This window comes from Neovison vison, chromosome 1 (genome assembly GCF_020171115.1).
Source record: "Neovison vison isolate M4711 chromosome 1, ASM_NN_V1, whole genome shotgun sequence".
Taxonomy (NCBI): domain Eukaryota; kingdom Metazoa; phylum Chordata; class Mammalia; order Carnivora; family Mustelidae; genus Neogale; species Neogale vison.
The window spans coordinates 68,553,952-68,570,537 of record NC_058091.1 but is presented as its reverse complement, the minus strand read 5'-3'; the positions used below and the strand labels follow the sequence as shown (position 1 = coordinate 68,570,537).

General features: G+C 36.4%; 2 protein-coding genes across 3 annotated transcripts in view; both read right to left on the bottom strand.

Moving 5' to 3' along the window:
* Positions 1-16,586, bottom strand: part of LOC122899074 (trace amine-associated receptor 2) — a 47,092-nt gene that overhangs the window by 20,621 nt on the left and 9,885 nt on the right. The window contains exon 2 of one of the 2 annotated variants that reach the window (XM_044236742.1): positions 15,413-15,568. In XM_044236742.1, coding sequence (XP_044092677.1) covers positions 15,413-15,478 — 66 coding nt within the window. In that variant the 5' untranslated portion in view covers positions 15,479-15,568. Of the gene's footprint in view, positions 1-15,412; positions 15,583-16,586 lie in introns of both variants that reach the window. The other variant, XM_044236749.1, reaches the window with a different exon arrangement.
* Positions 2,336-15,497, bottom strand: TAAR1 (trace amine associated receptor 1). The gene is made up of 2 exons (XM_044236753.1): positions 15,413-15,497; positions 2,336-3,755 (listed from the first exon to the last, which is right to left on the bottom strand). The coding sequence occupies exon 2, from the start codon at positions 3,648-3,650 to the stop codon at positions 2,634-2,636; it is 1,017 nt and encodes a 338-aa protein (XP_044092688.1). The 5' UTR covers positions 3,651-3,755; positions 15,413-15,497; the 3' UTR covers positions 2,336-2,633.

Below are 16,586 nucleotides of genomic sequence, written 5' to 3'. Positions count from 1 at the left end.
ACTGTCTTTCCCCTCTGCTAAAGATTCAAATTCTAAAGAAAGACTTTCTGGAAATGTTTGCATGGCTTACCCACTTGTCTATTTAGTTAAGGGGACAAGCAGGGGTCTATCTTCTCACTACAGTTCCAATAGGCAGAGTGGAAAATTTCTCAAAAACTAATTGGATGTGAACTCTGGACAACCAAAAGGGAAAAATACTTTCTGCATGAGGGGATGGAAGCTAGAGCGAAGCTGGGAATATAGAAAGAAAAAGTGAGCCTGTCTTTTTATTGTGCTAAGAAAGTGGGTTATGGGTTATCTCTTATTGTATTAAAAACAGAAGTTACCAAAAAAGATAGGCTATAGGGCTGCAGTATTGAGTTAAAAAAACGTAAAATTATCTGAGTCATGAACTTGTCCCAAGAAAAATTTGGAATCAATAGTAAAACCTGAATAGTAATCTAAAATAGATGTAAGACAAGGATGACTCTTATCACCACTATCGATGTTGTTCTAGAAATTCTGACTAATACGGTACAGCAGAAAATATAAATAAGAATCAATTATTGGAAAGAAGATAAAACTTAGCATTGTTTGAGGAAAATATAACTACATGAAATGAAAGTCCAAACAAATCAACTGGGGAGTTAAAATAAATTTTATTGTATGTATGCCAGCAATAATGGTTACATAGAAAATAGTGTTTTTAAAAAGATTTACTCACAATAGGTAAAACACACATACACAAAAGAACAGAATGTCTGTGAATAATTTTGAGAGGAACATGTGGGAGCAAATGAAGAACACCACAGAAACTTGCTGTAAGGTACAGAAAGCTGTCTAAATACTTATGCTCCTTTTTTTAAAAAAAAATTTATTGATTTATTTGAGAGAGTGAGCAAACACTCTCTCAAAGAGAGAGCATGAACAGGGGGAGGAGCAGAGGGAGAGGGAAAAGCAGACTCCCAGCTGAGCAGGGAGCCCAACACGGGGGTCTCAATCCCAGGACTCTGGGATCATGACTTGAGCCTAAGTCAAATGATTAACCGACTGGGCCACGCAGGCACCCCTTTTGTTCATTTTTTAAAATCTGACGAAGTGATCTGATGGGTGAAAAAAAGTCAAGGTAGTTTTTGACACTAGAAGTAATTAGCAACAATTTGTCTTACTTTAAATTAAATGAAAAAGTAAATGTCCCAGAACAAAAATCTAGTCCGATAGTTAAAACATTATACACAGTCCTGAAACAAGACCGTGAGCAATGGAAGGATTTAACATATCCTCAGAGATCATCCAGTCTGTGAACAGAAACTTGGATGCAGGAAGTTGCTCTGTAATTTCATTTAAAATTAGCTGCCTTAACTTAATCTACTCATGAACCTAAGTCATTGTTATTAAATAAATAAATCCAAATTACTAGGGCTACTCAATATGGAACAGACTGCATGAAGTCTGTATGAGAAGCAGTACAACTGGAAATCAATGCTTATAATCGGGAATCTTACTTGAAAGCACCATTTGCTCCTCTGTGTCTTTTTGTATATGCCATCTTCATACGTATGGCATGTCTATTCTGATTAAACCTCGTGTTCATCCCTGATGGCTGCTTCTCTTTTGGTGCAGCCTGGAGTCCAACAAGTGATTCTGTTTTACTTCATAGAGCTTGTATTTTGAGTCCTATCATACCAGGCACAACCTTGAACTATGGTAAAATCCTTCCAGACACTTTTATAACCTTCAATAGCAAGTAACAGACAGAAATTTGGTTTAATTTCTATCATAAAAAAAAAAAGAAATTGAAATCTAAGTGGTCAACAATAGGGAAACGGTTTTAAAAAAAAATCTTTGAGGGTCCCTGGTTGGCTCAGTCAGTTAAATATCTAAGTCTTGATTTTAGGTCCAGCCTTGATCTCAGGTCCATGAGTTCAAGCCCCACATTTTGGGGGTGTGGGGGGGAATCTTTGTAGACTCATACAATGTAACATTATACAGTCACCAAAATATTATGTTTTTAAGAATTTTAAATGATATAGTTCTTTCAGGAGATAAGCTATGAGTGATATCTTTATTTTCATTTCTGTATGATTTTTTATTTTTATTTTTTTCTTTATTTTCTGATTTTTTTGCAACTTTTCTGAAATCAAGAAAACCTATTATAAAAAGAGGAGAATTAAGATATTTAAAAATTGGAATATATATTAATAAGGATTCATGAAAAATGGCAAATCATGTATAAACTATTATTCAATAACATTTAATGTGTACTTTCTTTGATTTTACAAAAAGGCATTTATAGTCAAGAAAATGAATGACAAAGTCATTCTAATTTGCATTCCCAAATGCATTCCCTGAACAGATGAGTAAGGTATTTCTGGCAATTTCATGGCAGTTCATGCAAGACCTGGAAAATTCTTTCATGTAGAGCCTCTAATTCTGGACTCGCAAAGCTTCAGTGTGGATAGTAAGAATGGCAAAGATTACATCTATTGCATCTCAAACAGGAAGCAAAATGTAAGAATCCTATCTTATTATATATTCTTTGGCTCAAATAATTGATAAAAACCCTGCAATTGGTCCATGTGGTTGATTATGTTGTGGTCATAAATATGATCGCCACTTGTTTTGCAAAACAGTAAGCAGTAAATATAATAATTCTATGGATGTGATTCTAAAAATAGTTTATACCTACACGAATCTTTTTGGAAAATTTTACCAAATAGAATCAACTTCAGTGCTTTTCTGAACCAAGGATATAAAAAAGCATAAACCATTGGATTGAACATAGAGTTCAAGTATCCAAACCAAATCAATGCATCATTCAATGTGGATGGAATGCTATAGTCCAAGAAAGGATCCGTGACCATGCAGACAAAGAAAGGACACCAGCATATTAGGAAAACTCCCATCACAATCCCTAAAGTCTTTGCAGCTTTCCTTTCTTTGCTTTGTAACATTCCATTTTTTTCTTCCAATCCAATTTGAAACTTCTGATTTGCATCATGAATTGATTTTGCCTGTCTCTGAGCTATGAAATATATTCTGGAATAGACACACAACATAATAGATCCAGGTATATAGAAAGAAGTCATAAAGGCCAGTACCCCAGATGTTTTGCTAAAGAAGACGGAGCAACCCCCTATGCAGTGAATGTATTTATAATACATCTCTTCAGCTCCTTTGAAGTTTAGCTCCAGAAAAATCATTCCAAATGCAAAAAGAGCAGGAACACTCCAACTGATGAAGATCATTGCAAAGATAACCAAGATACTGATTTTGGCTTTGTATCTCAATGGATCACACACAGCATAGTAGCGGTCAATGGAAATGAAGGACAAGTGGAAAATGGAGGCTGAGCTCAGCATAATGTCGGTGCTGGTGTGAATTTTACAGAAGACTTCTCCAAAGTACCAGCCATGCTCAACAGATCTGACCATGCTATAGGGCATGACCAGGCACCCCAGCAGAAAGTCCACGGTGGCCATGGAATGAATGAGCCAATTAGTTGGGGTATGAAGTTGCTTGAAGTGTGATATGGAAATAATGACTATCAGATTGCCAATGAGTGTGGTCAGAATTATGAGCACCATTAAACTATACAGGGAAGCACGGACATCATTCGACCTGCTGCTTTTCACACAGGAAATATTAATTATATTGTGGCAAAAAGACATTGTTCCTGAGGGTTTTCTATCAGTTTATTTCTTCCTTTGTGTATTGAGGAATCTTTTTTTAAAATCCATAATCAAGTTTGGGTTCCTTCTTTTACTTCCATATACCTATTCCAGAAATCCGGGAGGAAAAAAAGAGAGAAGAGAGAATCATTGAAAATTTGATTCTTTTCACTTCTAGCATACTCCCTATTACTTCTTGCTGAAAATTGTTAATTTAGAAAGAGCTTTTATTCCTAAGTTTAGTTCCATAGATCAGTTCAATAACTTTTTAACATCTCCTCGTTGGATAATGGTGCTAGAAATAAAAAGTTGAATTATTAGATTGAAATACATGAAACTGACACTTTTTTTGGTTAGAGAAGGTCAAATGATGAATTTTTCATATGCTTCAATCTATGGAAATTTCAAGCAAATCCAATATTTGTTTGAACAATAGTCTTTGTTCAAAAGAATGTCTTGTGGGGAAAGTTTATATTCTAAAGGTTACATATAAATTGCCAGAGATTTTAGAATTCAAATATGTTCAAGAGGAAAAGTGAAATATTTTAAATATATCTCTTGTACACAATAATATCTGCTAGTGCATGCTTTTGTACTTGATAACATATAAGATATTTCTTATTTTCTAATTAACTGTAACGGAAAGAAGCTTACATACATTTACTTCTAGTTTGCAAAGCACTTATACATATATTCCAAGCATTACTTCATTTAACATTTTTGCATCTACAATGTAAACATTATTGCTTATAAGAAAGATACGACATGTTTTGTTAGTGTAATTATACTGGCAAGAATTTGAGCTTTCATTCATGAAACCACTGAAAGTAGAATATGACCTGAGGTCTCAATTACTAGTTTCTTTTTTGTTAATCCAATTTTCTTTCCGTGGCAGAAAGGATCTATTCTTCTCTCCATTCTTTTTTTATTAATTTTTTTCCCACAGCAGAAAGGATCAATTCAGATAAATTATTTTCATTAAACTTTGAACTTTCATATAAGAACAAAAGATCTCTTGAAAAGTGGTATCTATTAATGAAGTGTGATATTGTGGTCTCAGTTATTAAGGCTTTTAAATACACAGACCAAAGTCTGTGGTAAAGATATGATGTGGCACAGGGAAAAGATGGCTGAGTGTGTGCTGTGGGCATGGCACTGGAGTTCTTTTTTTTTTTTAAAGCTCTGAAGCCCATTTAATTTTTTTTTTTCATTCATTCCCAATTTTAAAACCAAAGTAAAATCTGGTTAAAACAGAGATGGCACCTTCTTCCTCCTCATGCCCATTAAAGAACCCAAGGCTCCATGAGAGCTCATTTAAAAATATCCCCTTTGGGGGTGCCTGTCAGCACCTGTCAACTAACCTAGTCAGTTAAGCATGAGCTTCTTGATTTAGGCTCAGGTCAGGATCTCAGGATCATGAGTTTGAGACCCTTCCCCCTAACCCAAGTCTGATTCTCTCCTCCCTCTTCCTCTGTCCCTCCCTCCCCTGGAGTGTACACTCTCTTTCTTTGTCTCACTAAAAATAAATAAATAAATCTTTTTAAAAAAACTCCTCTGTTTCTATATGATTCTGTAATTCTTAACTAAATTCTGGAATTTTCAATATATTTTGAAATATGTATATGTGTATATATATGGTATGTATAAATATATATGTATGTATAAGTGTATATGAAGAGGAGAGAGAATTTGGAAGAAGAATGGGAATTTCTGGCACTCAGTAAACAACCTGCACTGTGTTGAAATGCTAGAAAAGAGCAATAAGTCTTAGAATGGTCTCAGTCTGCCTTCTTTTTCATTTCCTCCCATTGCCTCTGAGCTAACAGTTTAGATCAAGACTACATAAAAATTTAAATGTACCCATAACTGGAAATGGAGGAATAAAATAAATAAAATATCTAGCTATGAAAATGCATATTTTAATAAATTTAAAACACTTCTCCTCCAATCCCTTCAAATATGTAGTACTCTTCCATAAAAACAATAAATTCCTCAAAAAGAATTACTTTTAATTTCACATCTTCAGAAGATCCCCTTTTACTTCCACTTTATGAGAAAGGAAAACAAAACAAAACCTCTTTGAAAGAGTCATTTACACTCTTTGTCTTTCATTCATCTACTAGCCTTTTGAATACGCTCTAGCTCTAACAGACTTTTGTCAATACTCCACCAAAACAGTTTTGGTTTTGTTTTTTTTTTCAGCTAAGACAGTAGAAGTGATGATTTATTGTACATGTGTTGCATTCAGGCACAAATGAAAAGAGAATTAGTCCAGAAAGTCACAGGTCCAGGGCAAAGGACCAAAAGGGACTGTTCTGGTATGAGTGACATGCGTCTCTCAAAGGTGGTCATTGTGGTCAGATGGCAATAGATGTTCTGAGTCCACTGAATCAAATTCTAGACAATAGGCATGCAGTCCACAAATTGGTACCAGTGTCGCTGGCTTCTGGCTTTCTTTATTTCTACTCCTGTGGCTTCCACGGGTGTACAAGCCAGAGCTTTACTTGGTCCTCGGCTCCATCTTCTTCTTTAACACTTCAGCCTGTGCTTGTGCTGCTTCCTCTGCTTGGCTTTCATGGTGCAGAGGTTTCCAAGAAGATGGCACTAAGGCCAAGAGCCCCAAACCGTTTTTTAGTCTTGTTGTCCTAGGTTACTAACCCCAGTGCTAAATTCTCAGGCTTCTTCTCGCTTGACCCCCTAGATGCTCCTTGAAACAATCCCTTCCTCTGCAGCTCTGAATTCAATGGCTACTCTTTTCAGTTTCCATTGCCAGTTCTTCAACTCACTTGCCCTGAGGCTAGCCCTTGGTTCTCTTCTCTACTGAGGTCTGCTCCCTAGGTGATTTCTTACAGTTTTCTGGCCTTAAACTAATCTACATGCTGAGGAATCTCATATGAATAACTCCAGCCATGACCTCCCCCAATCCCACACTCTGGACAAACATTTCCTGCTGTCTAGAGAATATCACCCTTTACTATATATAAAGCCTCCAGCCTTCTCCACAAGATGTATCCAGCTCCTTTTCCTTTCCACACATCTCAAAAAGTGGCAACTCCGTTCTTACAAATCCTCAGTCCTAAACCTTGAAGTAATTATTGACTACTCTCTCTCACACTCAATAATATAGCTAATCCATCAGTAAGTATCTTGACACTTCATTGAAAATATATCCATAATCGGACCAGTTCTCATGGTCCCAGCCACTAACCACTGTCAAATTAGTAGCCTCCCGACTGGTTTCCCCGATTCTTTTCTTTTTTCCCTGCCTTCCTAGTTTAATTCTAGAGTCTTGACTTGAGCATCTAGCTTCAAAGCCAAGGAGAGGATTGGTTCCCTCCTCACCATTCTTTCAGAAAAGGTAAAGAATATGAATCTATTCTGTGGATGGTGTGGAAAGTGTTTCACAGACGATGTTAAGCAGAGGAGAAACTCATTCCGTTTGCTATCAGCTGTAATAATCAATTATAAAGTCAAGGAAGGGGACCCACAGGGCTCCTTGAAAAAGTAATCATGGAGCACAGAGGAGAAAGTCATAGGATTTGGTTTTGTTTTGTTTTTTTTAAAATTGTTTTCTATTGATACATCATTTTGAGATTATTGATACAAACTGGTCAGAGAATAATTATGTATTTTGCCCAACATCAAACTGCAAAAAGTTTCCAAACACAGATGCATTTCGTGTTCAAGTTCCAAAAATAAATAAAGGCTTTCTATCTGAAAACATTTCTAGCTCTCTAAAGTAAACATTAAGAAACAAGTACAAAAAATGACCTCCCAGCTTCTGAAGAGTCCACTTAGTTACATGAAGTATTCTCTTTCACAACACTTTTGGAAGATATTTACTTCCAAATATCAAAAGATATTTACTTCCTAAGAACTTGAGGATCTTCATTTCAAACCCTTCAGTCCGTTTCCATGGCAACAGTGCAGGGTTCCTTGGTTCCCAGAAGTCGCATTAGTAGACTGTGGAATTTCTCAATCTTTTTGAGGACTCGGGCTTGGTCTGTTCTTTGCACCAAACAAACTAAATCACCTGTTAACTTTAACACACGAACTCCCCCATCAGAATGCCAGTTTTTGAGAACCACACATGCCTTCGTAGGGCCGGCGAGGTAGTATCGTAGCGCTGCTGAACGCCTCCCAGGCCTGGTATTTGGCGTCCAACACCTACAGTGGAGCTCCGGAGAAGGCGAGGTTGGGGACTTGGGGTGCCACCGGGCCCACCTCCGAAGTCATAACTTTTAAAACAGCAATCACGGCTGTCCACGTGAACAGAACCAGGGAGAGGCAGAAGCCACACAAGCCTAGATGAGGAATTTCTCAGCATGTCACAACCCTACAGGAGAAAGTCACCTGAGCTTCAAAGTACATTTAGGGAGACATCAAGAGCTTCCATCTCTTAACCCAAGGAAACTGGCAGTTATTCAAGGTAAACAACAGTAGAATGTCCTGGAGCTGCAATAGTTTAGAACCTTCTGGTATGTCCTTACCCAAACACACAAAGCCAGATAGAAATGCAAAAGCAGTTTCCTAGCAGGAAACAGAGCAGTTAAATTCCTGGGGAATTCAAGCCCAAGACCACTTGATACCTTAAAGGAAACTAAGAATAAACAACTGTCCTTGATCCAGATAGAAGCCAGAATGTCAATACCTTGTTGGCTTGTTCAGATTTTTTCACTAACTGTGTTTCCTCTAGGTGGTGACTTTGTAGTTAGCATATAATATAAAATGAGGGATAGAGAAATGAAACATTATAACTCAGGATTTCATTTTTTGTTCTAGAACTTTCCATGGATATTCTGTACTTGCTTTTTATAAGAAAATCTCTGAAGTGTATAATACCCTGACTGATTTGAGGGAGGGAATTTAAAAGTAATATGGACCTAAAATTGCAACTAAACTTTGTTTTAATCCAAATAGATTGTTGTCTTATGATTATTCTACTGCTCCTAGATAATGTTATAAAAAATTGTATGGTCTACATAAATTATTGTACTCAAACTTTTGGTAAACTTTCAAAGTTTCAGATGATTCTTGCTTGACCAGTATGTGACCTTTGAGTGTCATAAAAAAAACACTGTCACCCAATGAGACCACTTGAGCTAATGAGTCTATGATGCTCAAAGGAGATAAAGGATTTAAAGTATGCTAGGAAAAAGCCGTACAATCTGTGTGAATCCAGTAAATAGTCCTCAAGTCTGTTTAGAGACCATAATTGCCCTCTCCAAATAGATGGGATCGGAAACTTGCTGATCCTGCATTTGGTTCCAGAACCAAGAAAGCAGGATGTTATTAACCAGCCCTAAAATGGAAAAATAATGCTTAGAATGAAATCTTCCAAAAGTGTTTTCAAGGCCCCATTAAAAGAGTTTAGGTGTAGCACGCCTAAACTTTCTAATCTAGCAAGACCCCACTCTGCATGAGATTGTGGCCAGAGGCTGTGTGTCCCTGTCAGAGTTTCTGGAGAAACTAAGATGGCTGATATTTGCCGGGTTAGCTCATTTTCTTCTCTATTTAAAGTTACCTGGTAAGTAATACATTTATTCACCATCAATACAGTTGAAAATTTAACTTGAGAATACAGTAAATATAATTTGTTTTCTTCCTATAAATCCAAAACCCCAAAATAATGTACCTTCACAGGAACAAAAATAAGGCTGACCTCAAGTATACAGAGAGCTATGAGGAGAAAAATTTGAAACAAGAGAATTTTATACACAGGAAATGTACTTATGGACTGTGAAAGATGGTTTACTATATTCCAGTGTTCATAAAACATTCTACCCATGTATTCTTTTTGAAAAAAATATATATATATTTGCTGAGAAACATCAGTTGCTTGTGGAAGTCATGAGAATTAGGATCTCAAGAATTTGGAAATGAAGCCATAAAAAGACTAGAAATTAGCTTTTGAAAATCAGAGGACCGAGTTTAAAATAATTCTGGCAGGGGCACCTGGGTGGCTCAGTCAGTTAAGCATCTGACTCTGGGATCGAACCCCATGACCATGTTGGGGAGAGGAGTCCTTTCTCAGAGGGGAGTCTGCTTCTCTCTCTCCCTCTACAGCTCCCCCTGCTCGTGCTCTCTCTGACTCTCTTTCAAATAAATATATAAAATCTTTAAAAATATATAATACAATAAAATAGTTCTTCCTTTAAATGGAAATGCAATTGATGAAGAGACACATTTTTTAAAAGCAAGTTTGAGGAAAAATACCTCTAAAATACCATTTACAAACTGGAAGCAAGTATTGTAAACAGCCTTGCCAGTGAGAGAAAAGCTTCCACCCAAGAGACTTTGACAGCCTTGCCTGCCAACTATGTGTACACCCCTGATAAGACCTCTCAGAGTTCACAATTCATTTAAGAAAATAGCAGTAGCAGCACCGAGAGGAGTCAAGTCAATTAGAAAAGGTGGGCGGCTACTCTAGAGGCAGAAAAGTGAGAACTTTAAAAAAACATTTACTAAAAACACAGAAGAACATCAAATTAGCAGACAGAAAAGGTTTTACAACCAAAAGAAATGATATCAGGTATCTATAAAGAATTTATAAAAGAGAATAATCAAAGCTAAAGATTAAATCATTGACCCTGGGATTCAAATGGAAGAGTATCACACATGCTAAGCTACAATACAAAGAAAGAGAAATTCACTCATTCTTTTTCACAAATATGGAGTGAATGACTTCGCTCCATTAGACACTAGGTCCTGGGGTGAATAGACACAACTAAACTTCTTACCCCTTGAGGAACCTACATTCCAGTGTGCATGGGGGACACAGACAATAAACATGAACAATAAATAAGAAGTTAAGTTGTAGAGTTTGCTAAGGGAAAAAAATAAAACAGAGAAGAGACAGTTGCAATGTTTGGGGAGAGGACTGAACCTCAGGATAAGGGAGCCATGGAAAACTTAAATAAGAAGCTGACTCTGAATGAAATACCTGAAGGAACTGAGGAGCTAACCACATGGATATGTAGGGGAAGAGCAATCTGGAGAGAGGAGACAGCCAGCTCAAAGGCCCTGAGATGGGAACATGCTTTAGTGTGTCTGCAAAATTACAACATGTCAATGTTGTTGGAGCAGAGCCTGCAAAGCAGAGAAAAAGGGATGGGGAAAGTAGGGATGCTGTACAAAACTACACTGAGTAGGGCCCTACAGGTCCCAGTAAGAATTTTAGCTTTGCCTTTGAGTGAAAAAGGAAGTTCCTGGTGGGTTTTGAACCCAACAACATGATCTGACAAGTTCTGACAGGTGCACCCTGACTGCTGTGCTGAGAACAGAGGCAGAGGGTAAGGACGAAGGTGAGAGAAGCTGCCACTATACCCTGGTGAGGGAAGATGATGATTTGAACATAGCAGGAGTGGTGAGTGTGGAGAGGAGTGGCCAAGTTTGGAAATGTTCTGAAGGTACAGCAGGCAGGATTTACACATGGCTGAGCGTGGGAGGAAGTTTTCCAGGGAAATAGTAGGGCTTTTGGTTTGAGCAGCTTGAAAGGGGGCCTCCCACTGACTGAGATGGAAAAGATGGTGGTTGGAGAACAGCAAGGAGCAGAAAGAAATCAGGAGTTGGGTTTTGAATTTGTGAAGTTGGAGCTGAGTGCTGAAGAGTGTGGCCTCTAGTGTCTACTGGGTCTGTTCAAGTCCAGGCAGGCCTGGCCATTCACCCATTCTCTGCCTTTGGACAGGTTATCCAATCTCTTGGGGCTACAGTTTTCTTGTGCAAACAAAAGTAAAAAAAGTTAAAAAAAAAAAAAAAAAAAGGAAATGTAGTTCCTGGGCTGTTATAAGTCTGGAATGAGTTAATATTCGTCAAGTGTTTACAACAGCATCCTGTGCCTAGTGTTTATCAAATAAATAAACATCTGAGAGGATTGGTATAGACATGTTAAGGAAATGTGTAAAAGGTATCAGGAAACCTTTACAAGAATATACATATATTTAAATCAATATAAAAAAGATGGATACTAAAGGGTTATTACAGGCAGAAGGAAAGGAACAGAAATGGACAAGGGAGATAAACAGGGAAGAAACAAGATGAAAGAAAACAAAGAGGGGTTAGTATGTCATAAGGGAATGGGCTGTTTTAGTAACTGCCATAGCCTCAGGGCCTGGAAAATGTCTAGAACATGCACTAAGAACAAAAATGAATAAAGGCTTGAATGAATGAACCAGTGAGCTGAGGAATTCATTAGCTCATTTCTGTTCCCCCTGGGGCCCTAGTAAAGTAAGGCACATGCACTTAGTCCAGCTGTAATTCCAAAGATAAGAAAGAAAATGTTTTAACCAACCAGTTAGAAATTCTTTCACTGTGGTGATAGTATTACAGATATTTGCATATCTCCAAACTCTCAAGTCATGTGTGTTAAATGTATACAGTTTTTTACATATCAATTATATGTCAACATGCTGCTTTAAAAAAACAAAGAAGGAAAGATGATTGGGCTACCATAGGATTTATTTGTAATTTTAGAAACCAGAAGACAGTGAAATTAGTTTAGAAACTCTTCAGGAAATAGCAACTCAACAGTTCTATATTCAGCCAAAATGGTAGTCATAGGAAGGCAAAAGAAAGATAACAAATATGCATTTATAACTACCTTCTGAGAAACTCTAGGAAATACTCTAACAGTATAAAAACTAAACCAAACCAAAAATTTCTAATTAACAAGAGATGAAGAATAAAAGAAACAACTGTGAGTAATATTATCTAAATTAAGATTTATTCATTTATTTATTTTTTTTTAAAGATTTTATTTATTTACCCGACAGAGACAGAGAGATCACAAGTAGTCAGAGAGGCAGGCAGAGAGAGAGGAAGAAGCAGGCTCCTCGCTGAGCAGAGAGCCCGATGTGGGGCTCGAACCCAGGACCCTGAGATCATGACCTGAGCCGAAGACAGAGGCTTTAACCCATTGAGCCACCCAGACGCCCCCTAAATTAAGATTTATTTTAAATCAAAAAGAATTATGATTATAGGACACAAATAATGCTGGTTATATAAAGATTTTTGAAATGAGAAATATGTATTTCAAAAAAACAGTTAATGTTAATCTGTAACTTAAATTCTCAACTATCTCAATGTCCTCCAGTTTTTATCAGGTTGGTAACATCTTGACAAGATGAAAAAATGTACAGCTAATCTTTTATTTTGGCAAGTTTCTCTAGCAGTATTTTTTAAAGTTTAAAATGCCTATGTTGATCAACCCAGCAGTAGTTTTTGTAACAGGAACAGAAGTAAAAACTAAAATAGTCTGAACTTCTATCAGACACACACATCAGTAGACATGATGTATGTTTAATAAAATGTTAAATTAGGGCACCTGGGTAGCTCAGATGGTTAAGCATCTGCCTTTGGCTCAGGTCATGATCCCAGGGTCCAGGGATCAAGCCCCACAGTGGGGTCCCTGCTCCACAGGGAGTCTGCTTGTTGCTCTGCCCCTTCCCCCACTCATTCTCTCTCTCTCTCCCTCTCAAATAAATAAATAAATAATGAATCTTAAGAAAATAAGATGTTAATTAATTGAGTTGGGTTTTTTAACATACAGATATAGAAAGATGTCAATGATATCTTGTCAAGTAAGAAAAAAAAATTTGCAAAATGTTTTAAAATACCATGTACAGAGACACACATATTTGTATAAGCATGGAAAATACCTATGAAATGGTACACTCCAAATGCTTAGTATCCTTAATTCAGAGACGGTAAGATTAAAATTTTTAAAAAATTAAAATTAAACAACAACATAAAAGAAATAATATCAAATTGTAGCAAAACTTTTCCTGGGTGGCAAAATAACAGGTGAGTTTTACTTTCTTCTCCCTAATTTCTACATATCCCAAGTTTTCTACTATGAGAATGTTTCACTTTCATAACTAGAAAAAATTATTTAATAAAATTAAATGGATTGTCTATGAATTGCTCTAAACGAAAGTTTAATGAAACTCAAAAAAACTATTGGTGAATAACAAGTAACAAATTATACAATTTGTGCTTTTTGTGCTTGTATAATTCTCTATATGAGTTATTGATCCATTTTAACATTATATTAAAATTAAATTTTTGCTGAATTTCTGAGCTGAATTCATATCCTGTTTTTGTTCTATATAAATTTAGAAATATAATTAGAAATAAAGTTGATAACAATTTTATTCTAAAAGTATGTTTGCAGCTCTGTAATTTACCCAGTATTCCTTATTAAAATACTAAAATATGTCTGAGGGGTTTGAAGTGGCGGGGGGGTGGGAGGTTGGGGTACCAGGTGGTGGGTATTATAGAGGGCACGGCTTGCATGGAGCACTGGGTGTGGTGAAAAAATAATGAATACTGTTTTTCTGAAAATAAATAAATTGGAAAAAATAAATAAATAAATAAATAAATAATAAAAAGAAAAAAATACTAAAATATTTTTTAAAAACGCTTATTTTATTTTTTTGAGATTTTATTTATTTATTTGTGATAGAGCAAGAGCCAGCAGAAGAGCAAAAGCAGGGCAGCAACAGAGGAAAAGAGAGAAGCAGGCTCTCCACTGAGTAGGGAGCCCAGCATCACTGAGCCATCCAGACACCCTGGAAAATACTTATTTTATCGTATTTTTAAAAGATTTTATTTATTTATTTATTTATTAATAAAACAAGAGAGCGAGACACAGCAAGAGAGGGAATACAAGCAGGGGAAGTGGGAGAGGGAGAAGCAGGCTTCAGGCTGGGCAGGGAGTCCAATAAGGGGCTCGATCCCAGGATCCTGGGATCTTGATCTGAGCTGAAGGCAGTTGCTTAACAACTAGGCCAGCTAACAACTAAGGCAGTTGTTTAACAACTAAGCCACACAGGCACCCCCAAAATACTTATTTTAAAGGCGAGAAAGAGTCAAGAGGCAAAAGAAATAATGTTAACGTTATTTAATGTTAATGTTATTCAAGGCATGAGTCTTGATGGGGAACATCATTGGAAGCAATCTGTTTCCATCTTGAAGAAACAGGGAGCATGACCAATCCCATTTGTTTGCTTACCTATCAACATGGCCCGACAGATAAGAGAAAAAACCATTTCCAGCACTATTATGAATAGGTAAATAGAATATACCTGAAAGATTTTCTGCTATGTAGACCTGCATAAGATAATATGTATCAGATTTAAGTCATCATACTAAAAGATTCTTAAACTAGTCAATCTAATATATGGCATGTAGACACAAAAAGACACACACACACACAATACACTAAAGAGTGAAGTCATTCAACAATGGGCCAGGATTTTTCCCACCAAATAATATTTGTGCAAATAAGATTTTAGTTCTGTAGTTTAGTATACAATAACAATAGCAAATAATTTAATTTTAAAACCTGCACAAATCTCTGTGAAGTTCCTTTTCATAATGTTAAAACTAGCCATCATACACAGAAGGAATGCCCTTCTTCATTTACAAGAAGAGGAGATAAAAAATCATGTTTCAACTTTAAGTCTCCTAGGTTTCCATAGGTGAAATTTTCATAAACGTGAAACATTTTTAAAGCACACATAAAGCAAGCTATTTAAAGATATATAACTAGTTTTTTAGCTTCTCTTACTAACACAGGTTTTAAGTAACTAAGTGAAACCTTGTTAACTTTTCTATTAAATAATCGTAAATTTTAATGTATGAGTAAGTACCAAACCACGGACAACTTTTATGGTCTTCAGCATTCTCTCAATAAAAGATCCCCTAGACCCCCAGGCTAGTCCCTGCTTTTTGCTGTGGCTTTTGAGTGCATTGAGACCTACCTTCTCCGGCAACAAGCGTGGATGAACTGGGAGAAGAAACAGCCTTTGGAAGGGGACCCACTGCATCTGTCCCCAGCACGGCTGCTGCTGGCTAGAGCCACTGCTGTGCTCCAATAGGCCACATTTCACATAGGCAAGTGACGCAAATATTAAAATCTGGAAAAGATAAGCTGATAATAAATCTTTCTGAAACAAGGTAACAAGATAGTATTAATACATGGAACTGGGAGGTGCTTTTATTCTAAACCAGCATCAGGAAGCTAGCAGTGAACAAGCTAAACAGAGAAAGTAAATATAACCATTACTTTAAAAAAAATCTCAAACATGGGCCACCAGTAACCACAGTCATGGGTGTTAACAGCATATATATAAAAACACATGTCCATTAAAACTGCCTTAATTGTGGATGGATTTGAAAGAAAAGTACTCCTGCGTTAGACATCTTTACAAAGGAAATAACTAGCACTAAAAAAGCAGTTTAGTTTCAAAACAGGTAACTTTACCTGCCAAAGGACTAGTTTGGAAAAGTAATATGTATTTAAGCCCAATAACACCCTGTCAATAGAAAATAAATTAAAACAACGGTTCTCCCAAACTTTGTTTTAACCACAATAGGAAGAAAAATATTTTACATCATGACTCAATATACATGTAGGTAAGCATCCATAACAGAAGCAAATGTTTTCATTAAAACATGTGTTTATTTATGCTTATTAAATGTTTTCATTAAAAATATGCTTCATTCAACCCGTTCTGATATTTTCCACTTTCTTTTTTTAATAATTGGGATTTATATCCCAATAATTTTACTAATCACAATTATAGAAACACTGCTTTAGAGGTGAGATGGTCATCAATTTTTTAATTCCTCTAAACAAAGCTTCTAAAATGACCCTCTCACACATGGAGCCAGATCCTTCAAAATAGCCAAATAACTAGCTTCACAAGTGCAATTTCTCATCTATGTCTATTTGTTATTCTGCCACAGGAAATCATAGGATTATTATGATAGACTATTACTGTTCCCGATTCTTCACTCTCCTAGCATCTACACATAGGTCTTTTCTTCATTGAGAATGGACGTTTCTTCCCTGTCCTTCAAATTTCAGCTTTGCCACTTTACTTTTTTGGCTAAAAGAATATAGACAGAAATAGAAGTGTGCCAGTTCTAAGT

What these genes read in the sequence shown, in the direction of transcription:
- TAAR1 (XM_044236753.1), bottom strand. Translation starts at nt 3,650, where the DNA reads ATGTCTTTTTGCCACAATATAATTAATATTTCCTGTGTGAAAAGCAGC.